The sequence below is a fragment of the Quercus robur genome, chromosome 5, assembly GCF_932294415.1.
Source record: "Quercus robur chromosome 5, dhQueRobu3.1, whole genome shotgun sequence".
Lineage (NCBI taxonomy): Eukaryota > Viridiplantae > Streptophyta > Magnoliopsida > Fagales > Fagaceae > Quercus > Quercus robur.
Window position 1 is genome coordinate 16094628 of NC_065538.1, and position 16495 is coordinate 16111122.

The 16495-nt window shown below is 33.8% G+C and overlaps 1 protein-coding gene and 1 long non-coding RNA gene across 2 annotated transcripts; both read left to right on the plus strand.

Moving 5' to 3' along the window:
• Positions 1-2379: 2379 nt before the first annotated feature.
• On the plus strand, positions 2380-9842 carry LOC126727882 (putative F-box/LRR-repeat protein At4g15060). The gene is made up of 5 exons (XM_050433783.1): positions 2380-3213; positions 4074-4238; positions 4374-4508; positions 7784-7857; positions 9719-9842. Exons 1-5 carry the CDS (start codon positions 2380-2382, stop codon positions 9840-9842), a joined length of 1332 nt encoding a protein of 443 aa, XP_050289740.1.
• Positions 9843-9974: 132 nt separating this feature from the next.
• Positions 9975-11637, plus strand: LOC126729021 (uncharacterized). Its single transcript, XR_007656458.1, has 4 exons — positions 9975-10240; positions 10511-10559; positions 11135-11219; positions 11480-11637. It is a non-coding gene; the product is annotated as an uncharacterized LOC126729021 (long non-coding RNA).
• Positions 11638-16495: the final 4858 nt, after the last annotated feature.

A 16495-nucleotide genomic window follows, 5' to 3' on the forward strand; every position in this document is an offset into this window, starting at 1 on the left:
ATTTGCCCTTTTTTTTAAATTAGGCATCATTTTTAATAAGAACATATAAGTAAATTTTAATAAATACTATTTTCTATCTTCCTATTTCTCTTCTCAATTAAACAAAAAAGTTTTCAACCTCTCCACTTTTCCACTCTTCTAACCAAATATAAATTAGAGAAACTAAAATCTATTCTATCCTCCCACTTTTTCATTTTCTCTCCATTTTCTATCATCACACTTTTTTATCCTCCCAACCAAATGGACCCTTAGTCTATAATGGATTTTGATAGATGGTGAGCTTTTTGGTTTGTTTCTCTTAGTTGAGCTGGATTACTGACAATGGTGAGCATTTCTATCTCGTATAAGTGTGTACTTGTGTTCACTTCTTACTTTCCAAAAAACTTTGGTATCAATGCGGTACTATCTCTTTGGTTTGGTTTTGGTTGTGGTTGTTGTTGTTGTTGTTGCAGGCCTAATGTCAAAGCCTCAAGAGCGTGCCAAAGAGACCTCCACAATGTAGAAGTGGATGAGTTAAGGAGACATATGCAACAACTCCAACTACGTTTGGAGCAACACATTTCATGAAGTGTAATTTTGAAATTGAACGAGGAATTCTTTTCAAATTTTATCATCAGTTTTTATCTTTGTTCATGTAAAGGATCTAAGGGAATGATCCCGCAAGATTTGGATCGAGTGATCACTTTCTGAGGGAGAGTCTTGACATAATACTGAGCCAAGATGCTTTCGGTTTCATCATCATAAAGTTTTCCTTTTTCCTTCTTTACCATTCAATAAACAAAAGATTTTATTAAATTTTATATTTTCTAAATAGGCCCTTCTTTTTGGTTTTATCAATGGAAATCAATTTTAAATTTGTTATTAAACTTGAGAAGAAAAAGAAAAGGCTTTCTAATTTAGTTCAAAAATTAAAAACCACTGGGATTTTGGTTCACAAATTTGAAAGTAGTATATTTGAAATTGTATTTGCTGATTCTATAAATTTTTTTATTTAAAAAAAAAAAAAAAAAAGGATTTGCTATATGTGAGGTTTTAACATTGAGTGATTTAAAAAAATATATACATACAACATTGAATGATGTTCGAGATATTATAAATACTCATTCAGGATGACTGTTTTTTTATAATCCCATTGAGCCCTTCAATTCTCTCTTATTTTCAAGACATGTGGTATTTAAAGTATTAGGTCGGCTAAAAATATTATGTCATTTTAAAAATGTTATACATAATTTAAATTTATATATATGTGTGTGTGTGTGTGTTTGTATTATTAATAAGAGGATTCCTCTCTTTAAAGTGGACTTTTATGTAATTCATAAATACCCTTAAACTTTAACTTTAACTGGGAAAAAATTTGAGGATAACCTAATAAAAATATATCTCCAATTCCACTTAAATGCTTACAAAATAAGACACTTTCTTACTAATCTATATCTTCAAAACAAACTTATCCAAAATTATTAAAATAAAAAAGGAAAATAATGACACTACACAAAAAAAAAAAAAAAAAAAAAAGCCTCATTGCACACACAAAGCACGTGTGATAAGGCTAGTGTGTGTGTGCGGGAATATATATATAACTTCTCTCTCTCTCTCACTTTGCACTCTCATGGTCATCTCTTTCCTTCCTCTTTCAACTTTATTTCATCAATATTAGAACCACCTTGTTAGGCATGGTAAAATGTTGAACTCGGGACCTCTTGCTCTGATACCATATTAAATTACCAATTGTCTTAAAAGCTTAAAATTTGTAATGTGGTAAATTTAATCATTTCACTCGGTGGGGTTTTCATCTGAGAATATTTTCCCCATCGTGATCAAATTGTCATGTCAAACTTAACTTCCATTGCACTCTATTTAGTTTGGTGGTTTGATTGTGCCTCCACCTTTTTTTTTTTTTTGGGGGGGTCTATTGTGCCTCCACTTGATTTGCATGTTATATGACTGATTTATTAACATTGGATCCAATTTATTCAAGGTACAAATATAATGACATCCCATATATAAATAATACCAAAATAAAAGATTAGTATTAGTACAAGTAATGAATAGATTTATATAAGGATCATGAGTGCAGGAAAAGGTTTCTAGAGTCCGAATACTAATAGGAATGAGACTGATATTTCCAAATCGTATCCACCTTACCAGCAAAGTAAGATGAAATAGAAAGATAATTTGTAAACACGAGTTATTAGGCAAAGGTCTTTGTAGTTAATTAGGCCAAGGATTCTAGAGTACTAGTACTATAGTAACTAGTAAGAACAGGTTTTCCCTTTCCAACAAAGTAGCCGAACTGATTATAAATATAAAGTAAGTGATGTGGTGCAGAAAGAGAAGGATTTTGAGGAAAAAACAAAAACCATATTTTTATTGAGAAATATGGGGTTCGAAAAGGAGAAGGAAAGAAAAAACATATTTTTATTGAGTACAGGTGATGCTTTGGATCGGATATCTCAGTTGCCAGAACACATTATCCATCACATCCTCTTCTTCATGCCCCCAAAGGATGCTGCTCGTACCAGTACCTTGTCCATGACATGGAGACAAGCGTGGAACTCACTCCCCAGGTCCGATTTCACATTCTCAAGTCGCAATAGCTATTATAGTTTTGTTTCGGAAGAGGAAAAGGCAGAATTTGAGGAGGAAATGGAGCAGTTTATTAAGTCCGTTGATGAGGCTTTGTTTCCACTCCGTGAGCAAAAGAAAATAATCCAACGTTTTAGTTTGAACATGAGCCTTTGTGATGCTATATACGATTCTTGCATTGATAACTGGATAGAATTGGTTAATGGAAATCATATAGAAACGCTAGACCTTGGCATTCTTAGCATGATTCACGTGAAAAATTATGTTTTACCACAGAAAACATTTTCTGTTGAATCTTTGGTCAAATTGTCTTTGAGTGGTTGTAAATTAGAGAGCGACTACCTTAGCCACAATATGAAGCCTATTTGTTTGCGAGAGTTGACTCTGCGCTTTGTGGAAATTGATTCCCATACAATAATGAAGATCCTACGCTGTTGCCCTTTGCTTGAGGTGTTTGTTCTAGACTTATGCATGAAAATGCGCTCTGTTGTTCACCTTGTTAATGTCCCTAAGCTTAAGAAGGCTAAATTATATGGAATCAGTTGGGATAGAGTTGAAGCTCCAAATCTTGAAGTTTTTCACTGTGAGAGGTTTATTGGGAAATTGGACAATATTGCTTGCAGTAAGGTAAAGAAACTGAAACTAAAATCCGTCGAATCCAAACAAATATCTATTCCAGATATCAATTATAAGTTCCCCTTTCTTGAGACCTTGTACTTGAGTCTTAAGGAGTGAGAAAATTAAAATTTCCAGCCGTGGACTTAAGAGATAAAGTTTGTCATGTGATGATCAAATAATGCCATTGCTCCAGATCAATTGTGAAAATCTTCATTCCTTCGAATTTGATAGTGAATCAATACCAAAATCATTTTCTATCACTTCTTCAGCTTGTCTAGAAAAAATTGTACATACACTTTGGCCAAAAGGTTTTATAGACACTTTCTGGTTTCTAAGACTCAAACGATATCTTGGAAAGTTTAATGAGCACCAAACTTTAAGCTTGCACTTTCAGCTTACTACGGTAAGCCCATAAATTCAATTTTATTTATTTAATTTTCTATTTTTAATGTTCATGTAGTGACAACATTATTATGTACCTAGTCTAATTGCATTATTTCAATACCAATTCTTTTTTCTTACTTTATTTACAGGTACACTTTTCTACCTTGATCAATTTACAGAAACAGTTTCTTATCTTGAATTACAGAATGAAATAAGCTTACCCCTATTAATTTTTGATTAGTTTGATTTGGTAGGTGTGAATTGAAATTGTGTAGAAATATCATCTACACGTGCATGTCTATTTCTTTCGCTTTTTACTGTTTGACTACACCAAATATTTTTTCCTCGTAATGTTTCTATCACTTTATTAATCATTAGAATTACAGTATGGGCCTTGTTGTTCAAGTTTGTAATACAGCAACATATATAAAATTGATTTCTTGAACTACTAAAGTTTTGTTTAACATTTTGACTTTCTTATGCAGAATAACTTAACTTCAGAAGAGTTAGTACCAATTGTTAAGCATTTTGTGCTGGATGATGTTCCAACAATGCAAGACTATACAGCTGTTTTAGATGGCTTATTATGGAGTTGTCATCCAAAAGTTCTGCGGACATATTCAAATATAGAGAACAATGATTTCATAAAGGTAAGTAAAAATTTCCTAACGAGGAGCAAATGGCTTTGATGTAATATTGGGAATTTTTTTTCACTTGGACTGTGATATTTTGCGTACTAATATTATTTCTGTTTTTGCCTATCATTTATTTGTTGTGTATTGCAGTTCCTATTTCAGGCACTAGTTAACAGAGATGAAGAGCCAAATTGTTGCAGTGACGGTCACATGAAGTGTTGGCGGCATTACTTAAAAGCTGTTACGGCAAATTATTTCGATAGGAGGAAGCGGAAGTATGTCAAGGTTCGTCATTGTGACGCCATATTTGATTCATTGTCAACTCTTGAAAATTGTCACAAAATTGAGTTTAATTTGGAATGGTCATTGTTTACACAAGAGTGTGTATGGACACGTGAAAAGACTACTCATAGTCATATAGGTGTTTGATAATCCAAGTATAGTACTACTCAACGTTCAAACAAGTTATAGCAGTATTTTTGGGCATTTTGGAAGTTAATTCTAGAATTATTCTGAATCAGTTAGTTAGCCAGTAAGACTCTAGTCTCCCATGCATCAAGCATTATGTAATTGGAGCTTTGTAGGAGTTATAACTTTCTTTTTTTACAGATAGTTTGGGTTGAACTAATGTACTTTGAAAAGGGCGAATTTTGGATTCTATTGCTCTTAGATGTGTCTATTTGGTTTTTCAATTGTATTTTCTAATGAATCTATTTAATGGATACTCTTAGGTCATTTGTTAATGAACTATTTTTAAAAAGTTTTTCTTTTTCTTTTTATCAAATAAAAAAATTAAAAAAAATAAAAAATTCTTAAATTAATTTTTAAACCAATAACTTTGGTACCTCCGATAACTTTTCCCTTTTCTAATATCCATCCTTTACCTTGTGTGAAGAAAAAGAAGGATTCTTCTTGTTATACTCTTAGTCTATAATGGATTTTGATAGATAGTGAGCTTTTTCGTTTGTATCTCTTAGTTGGATTCCTGAGAGTGGTGAGCATTTCTATCTCATGTAAATGTGTACTTGTCACTTGTGTTCACTTCTTACTTTCCAAAAAAAAAAAAAAATCTTTGGTCTCAATGTGGTATTAGCAGTTTAGCACTTTGGCTGTCATGGTAGTTGTTGTGGACTAATGTAAGAGAACCAAGAGCTCGCCAGAGAGACCTCCACGATTTACAAGCCCAAAAACATTTGGAGCACTACACTTCAAGATTTGGACGGAGTCACTCTCTATGAGGGAGAGTCGGACACAAGGCTGACCCAAGATGCTCTCGGTTTCATCATCAGAAACTTTGCCTTTTTGCTTCTTTACCATTCAATGAACAAAAGATTTTTATTAAATTTGATATTTTCTAAATAGGCACAAGTTTCTTTTTGGTTTTATCAACGGAAATCAATTTTATACTTGTTATTAAACTTCAAAAGAAAAAGAAAAGGCTATCTAATTTTCGTACAAAAATTAAAAACCATTGGGATTTTGGTTCACAATTTTGAAAGTAGTATATTTGAAATTGTATTTGCTGATTCAGAAAAAGAATGAAAATATATTTGTTATGTGAGGTTTTAACATTTGAGTGATTTTTTTTTTAATGCAACATCCAGTGATGTTAAAAATAATACAAATAATCATTTATGATGACTGCCTTTTATCATTAAGTCAAGACACAATTAGGTTTCTTCTCCTATTAAACCCTTTCCCTCTTATCTTTATTTATATGTAAGACATATCATAGTTTAATAGTTTTATATACAATTTAATTATATATATATATATATATATTAAAAACTTCTCTCTCTCACTTTGCATTCCCATGGCCATCTCTCTCCTTTCTCTTTCAACTCTATTTCATCAATATTAGAACCACCTTGTTAGGCATGGTGAAATACCTCTAATCCATTTTACTTCCTTCATGCATAGATTTTTTCTAGTCCAGAGAGGAGATAGGACATGGGCCCCTAATGATCAAACTCAGTCCCACTCTTGCCATTCCATATGTGATTTCAATTTCAATAATAATAATAATAATTTCTTTTGAGAAAATAATTAAATTTTAAAATTTGGCATTCCAATAAATGAGAATCATATTGACAATGATTGTGCATGAGGGATTAAAGTGTATCTGAATGAGAATCATGTCTGCAGATATTGCGCATGCCTGGACCTTATTTTTGTTATTGTTATAAATGTGGTTAATAAAGAAGGCATGCAAGCGAGCAATATATATATATATATATATATATATATAGGAATAGATTTTTAAGAAAATATATAACTTTATCACCACTTACAAAGTAATCCCCTCCAATAATCCTTTTTGTCATCACGGTTCTGCAAACAGAGATTAAATCCCTCCATTTGTTAACAAGGTTAGCTTTGATTTCTTTTAACTATATACCAAGAATTTGAAGTTTGATGATATATATATATATATTTTTTTTTTTCCCTTTCTTGGTACATACCACATGGGTTTATTTTTTGTCAACTTTTTCTTGCCCTTTGGATGTCTTTTTATAAAGATTGGCAAGAACAATGAGGTGGACAATACAATTTGTCACACAAGTTCAAGATATCCATACTGAGATGGAGAATGACGAGTCTATAGCACATGCTCTTCAAGAAGAAGAGCACTTTGGTGCTAGGCAAGAGCATTTCCAAACTTCAAATATTTTGGCACATAGTTGTGTTGGTGCACCAAGAAGATACCCTAGCCTTTGTACTTGCAATTTGGGTTAGCACCTTGGACTGTGATTTATATATTTCTTTCGCTTACATACAATGCTAGGAAAATTTTTTGTGATGTGTGTAGGTCATTTTAGTTGTCTGAAAACATCATATGATCCAAGAAGACGAGTAACCGAAATCGAAATCCCCTGTCTGTGTTCTACTCCGTTAGAAAAATTACTAAGTGGTGCCGAGGAATTGTTAAGATCATTCGAAATAAGGGACATTTTTGCTACGGATGATTATTTGAACAGAAGAATGAACAAGCAGATTAATACTGTCGGTGTAAGTATTGCTTTTGTACAGTCTTTTATTGCCAACAGAAAATAAAAGTTTAATCTTCTCTATACACAATTTGAATAGAACTCCTTAGTCTTTCATTTTCACTTATTTGTACTTCCAAAAATAACTTATTTTTTTAATTAAAAGTGATTTAACAATAAGACAAGATAAATGACATAAATTATCCAAAAAACATTTATGGACATTTAATTAAATTAGAAATTTAAAATTTTCCATCATATTCTACTCTCTCTATCTTTGTCTCTCTCTATACATACATACATGCATATATATATATATATATATATATATATGTGTGTGTGTTATTTAATTGAAGCAACTGTTCATAAAAAAAAAAAAAAAAAAAAAAATTGAAGCAACTAGAACTAGTAGTTGAACATACAATGATTTCATTTGTTATCTGAATTAGTGTTTTGATGCTGTATTCTGGTCTAAAATAAGTTGTAATATTTCCTTTCTTTCATCTTTTTCTTACTGGTAAGTTATACAGGCATTTTGTGGGTTAGCCTTATTCTCGTTTTATTTTTTGGCAGTTCGTTCCTAAAACAAATGCAAAAGTTCCCTCAGCCAATGATGTGAAATCCGATCATCAACTACTGCTAGAAAGGTTCAGTGCTAATTCCTCCTTGATGTTGCTACATTAAAATTATATGTATAGTGAATGGTAGAGCAATTAATAAAAACATATACAAGATTACACATCAAGTACATTTTTGGGGAAAAAAAATGACTATGTAACTTTACCTTTGAGTGCTGTATAGATAGTTGAATAAAGAATTATCCATTCACAATTAAATACAATATGGTAAGAAAGTTTTAGTATTACACTCTCATACAATAAAGAATTATTGTACTACACTCTCATACAATAAAGATGTAGCCCTTAAGGGATTCCTCCGTGGATGTAGGCCGTAAGGCTGAACCACGTAACCTTCGTGTTCTCAGTGTTCCTCCTCTATGCTTCCTCTTTCGCATCCACTCTAGCATATACAACATGATATAACACATCTCTATGCTAATATTCAACATGGTATCAGAGCCAAACTTCGTTCTTGGCATCAAACAAATATCTCTAACAAACAAAGAAGATTCTTACGTGCACACCGCCAACAAAAGTCACACATGCTTGTCTGCTGGATCTAGACTCCACAGCTTCTCGCAGCCGCCATGGCTCCCTGCTGTGTCTAGATCCTTAAGCCCAAGCAATCCGTGCCTCTCCCTATAAGATCTGCGCAAATCCAAGCCTCGCCTGACAAAGCCAAAACCACAAACGTGCTCCACGGCATATCGCAACCAAAACCCAGGAACCCGACCTCCAACGGCAGCCGCACACGCCACCACGCGCGGACAATGGCTCCAGGAACTCTCACAAGCGCCGCCGCAAATTCTTGACTCCCAGGCTAGATCTCAGTTGCACGCGCCGCCAAGACGGCCTTGTCGTCCACCGATCTACTTGGCCTGAGAATCTGGTGGTCATCAGATGCCGCACGCGCCACCTGGGTTTCTAGTTGCTCCTTCACGCGCCGGTGAACATTGCACACTCCTGCCACGCGCCGATTCTGCTACTGATGTCATCTTACATCATATGATGACGTCATTACTCCACGTCAGCAGCCACGTAAGCTCGCACACGTCAGCCCTGGTCCACGTCAGCGACACGTCATCAGCCACGTCAGCAGTGTCGTCCCGTCAGCACCACGTCACCTAGCTGACCGTTGACCCGGACCGACCCGACCCGGACCACCCGGATCTGACCCGTGAGCACTTTGACTGTTGACTTTGACTCTAACCAGTTGACTTTGACTTTTTGCGTTGACCTTTGACCCCGGCTCAGTTTTTCGCGTAGATTCCGATTTTGGCCTCTGTTTCTTCATTTGAAATTTCGAAATTGGACAATTGGCACATTCTTCATTGTGGTTTCTTCAAAGGCATTCTACAAGGCATCTTCAAGTGATTTTCTCATACTTATCCAACCTCAAACCTTCATGGAGCTTCCGCCTTGAGTTTGAGGGAGGGTGTTAAAGATATATATTAGACATATTAGCCCAATGTAATAGGCCCAAGCCCATTCCTGCTTATACTAGTAGTCTAGGGTTTAGTTGCCTATATATACTCATGTTAGGATTCATTGTAACACAGAAAGTTATTGTACTACACTCTCATACAATAAAGATGTAACCCTTAAGGGATTCCTCCGTGGATGTAGGTCGTCAAGGCTGAACCACGTAATCCTCGTATTCTCAGTGTTCCTCTTCTATGCTTCCTCTCTAGCATACACAACATGATATAACACATCGCGTTGTTAATATTTAACAAGTATCATCATTTCCTGCAAACCTATAGTTATTTCCTCACATTTAAGGTTATAAAACTTGTAAGATGTTTATATTTCTTTTTGTGTACTTTGTATCAGTGTAACTGATATTAAAATGTTGTATATCTGATGTTAGAATTGTTTTATCTTTCAGACTGAAGTTGTACAATCTGGTTGAGAATGAGGTCAAAGGAGATGGCAACTGTCAGGTCAATCCTTACCTTAAGTTCAAGATGGCTTTTCATAAATTACTGCATAATAACCGTAACATAACTTAATCTTAACTGTTCCAAACATTTTGACTATATAATTTTTTTCCCGTTACCTTTAACATGTCAGCTCTACAACTTAATGCTAAAGTTTATTATATGCAAAAATAATATTTCAGTTGATCATCAACATGGGCATAAATTCTTCTTTGCTTCCAAATTTTGTCTAGCAATCTTTTGCCATGATTTCTAAGTAGTTTTAGTTCAGCCTTATGTATGACTTTTATTGACATGTGTTTCTTTCTTTCTATTGCAAAACCTTAGTAGTAATGATCATGTGTCCTCAATATTACTAAATCAAAAGATATGTCATTACTTTTGTACTCTTCCAGTTTCGTGCTTTAGCAGATCAGCTATATGGTGATCCTGACCTCCATACATTTGTAAGAGAACAGGTTATTGAACAGGTTGGTTTCTATTCCAATAAAGTTACTCTTTTATAAAGGAATTTGAGTCCTAATGTCCAGAAGCAAGTCAAGGTTTGATTTTTTTGGGGTGTTGATGTCAACAGCTCAAGTCTCAACTGGAACTTTACCAGAATTACATTCCTATGTCTTATAATGACTACTTGGAGAAAATGAGCAAGTATTTTTGGCATTCTCTTTTTTCAAGTTATAGCATTCATGAATGTTTACTTGGAACTATTTCATACTTACTCTTTGACATAAATAAAATAGGGAAGGTGAATGGGGTGATCATGTCACATTGCAGGCTGCCGCAGATCGGGTAAGAGGAGCTTCTCAAACCTTTCTATATTCTCCATTTGCTTTGAGCTGTCCTGTCCTTAGAAAATTTTGAACACATTAGGTCATTGAACCCTCTATTACTTCATAGCCAAAAAAATTTGTATGAGGTCACATTTATTAGTTTCTGCTTAGAGGGTCCTAATTAACAGTTCTTCCTTATTTTCATTTTAGCTATTTTATGATTACAAATTGCTAACAACTTTGACATTAAAATTTGGATGCGGAAGTTCAAATTGCAAAATTCAGAATTTTATTGGTGGAAAAAAATTGATGAGAGCAATTTATTTCTAAACTCAAAATTTACCTTTATCTAATTGTAAATAAATTGGTCAATTATTGATTAGGAAAACACTAAGTGCCTTAATGTTTTTTCATCATCACTTTCTTGTGATTTTTATAGAAATTTCCTTTTTTTCTGTATGGGTTCATGCAACCTATGATGTACTGATGTACATTTGTGATTTACCATTTTTTTTTCTTTGTTAATTTGATTGCCACTATACTAGTTCTTCTTCTTCTTCTGATAACTGATGCATGTTTACCTTGTGATTGTAGTTTGGTGTCAAGATATTTTTGATTACTTCCTTTAAGGATACTTGTTACATTGAGATTCTTCCCCACATTCAAAAGTCCAAAAGAGGTAAACTTTTTACAAATACTCATTTTATCCCTATGAAACTTGATGTGAATTACAAACTTATATCAAGTTCATAATAGTTCTAATTGCTAGATATGTCAAGACTTTTTATTAGGACCCACTTTTAATTTTCACTCAAATGACTTTTCCTAATTCATTCTTATATAAAGTTGCAACTTCATGCCCCTTACTTTTTGGGCCATGCCTTAATTTTATATTTGGTAAACTGTAAATATGAAATTAATGAATTGTGGATTTTGCAGTTCTTATGTTAAGCTTTTGGGCAGAGACCCATTACAATTCAATTAATCCAGAAGCAGGTAAACATCTATATAATTATAAACTTCATAACTCAACATATGCTGAGCTTTATGGTTAGATAACCCACCTTAGGATCCATTCTATTAGTGGACTTAAAAGTATGCTCCTAGCCTGCATAAGAAGAATCAAGTAGAAGGGAAGCTAGATTCCCAAAACAAAATACTCTCTCTTGCCAATTAATCCCACTTCAAAATGACCATTGTAAATAAAAGGGGAAAGCACTACTTGGAAACACACCTCAAAATATGGGCTGCTAAATGAAGGCGGCTATGCAGTAGTAGTCCCTAGCTTGAGTTGATACTAATACCAGAAATACTTCCAGAAATCTATTAAAAAGGATGGAGTAATGAGTTAATGAAGGGGCAGCATAGGCTATATATTTAATCTAAATGTATATTGAACTGTTGCCTCCTGATAATAACAACTTTCCAGTAAAATGACAATGCAGCTATAGTTATTTCACCAAGTTGTATAAATAATTTAAATTAATTTTCTTTCTAGATGCTATTTCACATCTAGATGTACCTATATCACAAAAGGAAAAAGGCAAGAAGTGGTGGAAATTCTGAAGAAGCTTCAGTATCTTAGACAATTCATGGTTTCACAGTATGGTAGACGGGAGAATCATGCAGATGGTTTCTAACTTTTACTGCTGCTGCCGCTGAGTTTAACGGTTCTAGAGGTGCACCTTAACTCATTTGTTCATTATTTTATTCTTTGACCTTGGAATCTTCATTTCATATTCCATATTCCATATTCTTTTCTCAAATCTCTTTAATTTTGCCTATACTCAGATCACTAATTCATTCATTTTATTTCTAGTTATTAATGGTTTAAATTTTCCATTTCATGATCATAACATTTTGAGCGTCAAAATCAATGTTATTTCCAATTTATAAGCATATAATATTTTAATCAAAGCGATTTGCATCATGCTTTGTTAGATGTTCACTTGTTATAATCTGTTTGAAGCTAATACGACTGTCTGCTATCTGCATTGAGCATTTTCTTTTTTTGGGTTACTAATTCAATCAAGTCGTTAAGCTTGATACCCAAAAAAAGGGGATGGGGGGAGGGGGGGATGTTTTATGTACATTACTTGTTTCTCTGGTTCTTCCTTTATACTCTGCTTCAGTTGATTTAAGATCTTAGGCTGCATTTGTAACTACCTAAAGGCCATATAAAATAGAGACTAGATTTAATTGTATAACTTTTATATTAGTTTTTTGTATTAAGACATGGTCAAACGGTAGGGAAATGGAGCATTTTAAGTTTCATTAATGGGACTCAACAACTGTGAAAGATCAAAGATGCACAAAATGATATTTCATAATAGTAACCAGTATTTCACAGCATTTAACTAGAAAAAGCCCACGAACTAGATAGGGAAAAAAGAAAGGTTCCCAGTACCAAAGTCCTACTTTCACTTGCAAACAAAAATCTCATTATGTAGACAATTATGTAAAATGGAAAAGACTCATGCCTGCAAATAGTAAGCCTAATGCTGGTTTAAAATATAGTACTTGATAAATTTAATATTCTGACAGCACTTTTGTATGAATGGAGCGGAAACTTTATAATCTGAAGGAAAATAAGAATGTACAATATATTACTGTTCATATAAGTTTGTTAAGGTCTATCCAGTTCAGCATGAAACAGGATACTGAAGTAGGCTAATGTACAAAATGAAGCCGCTGCATTTCAATCTAAAGTGCAGAATCTATGTATTAAGTTGACGCTGCTGCATTTCAATTTAAAATATGGGATTTAAGTACTAATTAGGCCAATGGTTTTTGCTGACTGAAAACTTTATTCTTCAGTGTCATAGGGAAGCACCTATTGTCACAGTGGGAGGAATAATTATTATGATTCATTTGTAAGTTTTTAATTCAGTCTGATGCAACTTGGTATACCTGAATAGTTGTGGTTTTTTATTCTAAAATACAGAATCTGGTTGCAGGAACAATGTCATCTCTTGGGTTGGAGACCAGCTGCTAGATGCCTCTAATTTGGAACACCACTGATTACTACTACTAATTGTCTTACTATTCTTCTGTTACTTGTCATCCTTCTTTTACAAGTCTGTTTTGCTGATTTGTCAGATTCTTTCACTACTATATCAAGTAAAATATGTTGTGGCATTGTTGGTAGAATCATTCATGAACTAGTACAATTAAAAGAATGTATATGGTCAGTGAATTAAGCATTTTTTTATTAGAATAAATTCGCGCTGGAGGAAAAGAAACTTAAATTGGGCATATCCATGTGCTTTACTGTAATCCCGTAACCTACTGGTGCTAGTGTACTAATTGTACATAGTCAATACTTTCTGATGGTCCCATTTAAAGGAAAGTCTATACATGATGTTGCCTAGAATGGCAAGATTGGAGATGAGATTATCAGTTAGACTGAGACTTGGGCCGTTAGTGGAATATCTCTACTGAAATGTGAAGGATTCATAACTACCCCACCTGAGGGATCTTGTTGCTGAGCTTGTGATGTCGCGAAATGTGCTTGATGATTGTTTGGGAGACACAGCTATTGGAAGGGATTGGCCCTAAAGGACATCAAACATTTGAACTTTTCCTCTCACCATTTATTGAACCATTATGGTGTCATCAATGAGAAACTTATGCTATAAGCACTGGCCTTATAACCAAAATGGCATCTCTATCCTCTAAAGGTGATAGAGAGAGATGTATTGGTTGTCTAGCCCAATCTTGCACCATCTAATAAAAACAAACTATTCCCTTCTTTGATTTTGAGCTACTATCTCCAATTTTATACGCACAAAACCTGCACAATATCCCTCACGCAGTTTCAACAACTAGATATCAATTGAAGAAAGTCACAAGGAATAACATCCATAAACAAGGACACTACTTGATGATTTACAAGGCTTTTCTGCTTTTAGCCAGTCTCTTCTTTTGTGTTTTTACATTTTTGGAGCCTGGCAAATATAAACAAAATTTTTTGGAAGATTTAGATCCTTTAAAACTGAGTGTATTTAATTAACCAATTATGCTCAAATAATTTGAACCTCAATCGAACAATCATATACCGTATTGTAAATAATAATTAGCAGAAATAAAATTAGACACGTGATATAAAGATAAAGAGAAAAGCCTAGAAGGAAAAATCTCTCTTAGGATTTATTCACCATTACCAATGAAACATATATATCCATTATCATAGAATAGAAGTTTATAACATATTTAACCCTAAATCTATTGTTACCCCATGTAAGTCCCCAAGAGCTTTTATTTCGAGCTTTTTGCTAGGTTCAAGAGATGAAAATGAGAGAGAGAGAGAGATTTGTGCGTCAAGTAGTTTTGGTTTTTGTGTGATTTTTTCTTGGTGCCTATGCCTATATAATACAAAACAAGTAGAGGGGGGATTAAGGCAATTTTCAACATTGTGATGATTAATACTAAGCACATGCAGAATGTACATTGTGTGTGCTAAAAAATGTCATACAATATCCAAAACCATCAAGACCATTGTAATTAATGTGGATTTTGCATGTGATTGGTTTATGATCTCCCTCTTATATGGTCGGCCTTCCATCTTAAGGAAAATAAAAGTGCAACGACAATGTCAAATTGAAAAAGAAAATAAAATACCTGGATTGTATTATTTACATAGTCATCAATTTTGAATAAGTCATATATATTGGGTTATGATTTTTTTTTTTTTTTTTAAACCAGGTTATGAAAATTTTTGAATCATAAACATTAATAAAATTTATATTTTTTTTTAAATAATTAGTGTTGTTATAATTATTGATCTTGTTATTGTCATTGTTATTGTTAATATTAACAATATAACATTAAACAATTTATCATCATCATCATCATCATCATCATTATTATTATTATTATTATAATATCTCTTTCAATACGTTTTCTAGCTTTTTTGGTGGCATGATGATTGGCATCGAATCAACTGATAGAAGAATAGAAGAACTGCCCAACGGCTATTTTTTCAAATCAACGGATACATTTTGTTTCAACACCAAAACGGCATCGTTTCTCATTAAATTAGACGATGACGTTTTGGACAGAAAGTTTAGCTGTTGATTATCTGGCACTGCACGATGTCGTTTTAAGCCCTGGTATCTGGTCTTATCTTCTTCCACGAGAACTCTGAGACTCAGAGTTCTCCTCACAGTGACTGGCAGTTATGGTTATGAGATTATTCTAGAAGCTAGATATTGTTCAGTTAATGACATGTTGATCACGTGTGTAATTGGGGAATAACTGCACCCAAACTTTACGGAATTATAGTTAGGAAGTTAGCTTAAGCCATCATAGATTCTGTATATACTATATATATATATATATGTATTGATGTACACAATAATCAGTTAGTGTTGCTGATCTTTTCATTCTCTCACTAATCTCTCTCTCTCTCTCATTGTTTTCCTTTTCCGCCATTGTTAAACTATAGTTCTATCAGTTTCTATTCATCAACAACCATGCCTAATGACAACTTTCTTTCTCCAAATAAGTCGATGTGGATCCTTAAACCCAAACTGTTTAAAGTTTCTTGTGTCACTTGTTAATGTGTTTGTTAACGTGTATTAGGGAATGTGGGCTTTAGGCCCACCTTGTTTACTTGTATAGCACACTTACTTGTACTACACACTCTGCCTCCTATATAAAGGCACTTATGTATATTCTATTACTTGAGAAATACAATACAATCATTCAGTATTTCTAACATGGTATCAGAGTCACTGCTCTAATTTTCTTGTGTCTTGCAGTCTTGTTTCGTCGGTATTTTCCGCTGCCTCATCTTCTGTGGTCAGTAAACCCTTTCAGTGCCATCTCCCAACTGCTCCGCCGCAATTAGAGGTCCTCAGGGTTGAATCCCCATCGCTAGAAGCTCCTCCTCGCCGCCAAAACCACTGCCATCATCGGATTTGTCACCTCTGACCTTCGATTAGGACATAAGAC

What these genes read in the sequence shown, in the direction of transcription:
- LOC126727882 (XM_050433783.1), top strand. Translation starts at nt 2,380, where the DNA reads ATGGGGTTCGAAAAGGAGAAGGAAAGAAAAAACATATTTTTATTGAGT. An exon ending in AGAACAATGATTTCATAAAG is followed by an intron (nt 4,239 to 4,373) that starts GTAAGTAAAAAT and finishes TGTGTATTGCAG; the next exon opens with TTCCTATTTCAGGCACTAGT. An exon ending in CATCAACTACTGCTAGAAAG is followed by an intron (nt 7,858 to 9,718) that starts GTTCAGTGCTAA and finishes TTTATCTTTCAG; the next exon opens with ACTGAAGTTGTACAATCTGG.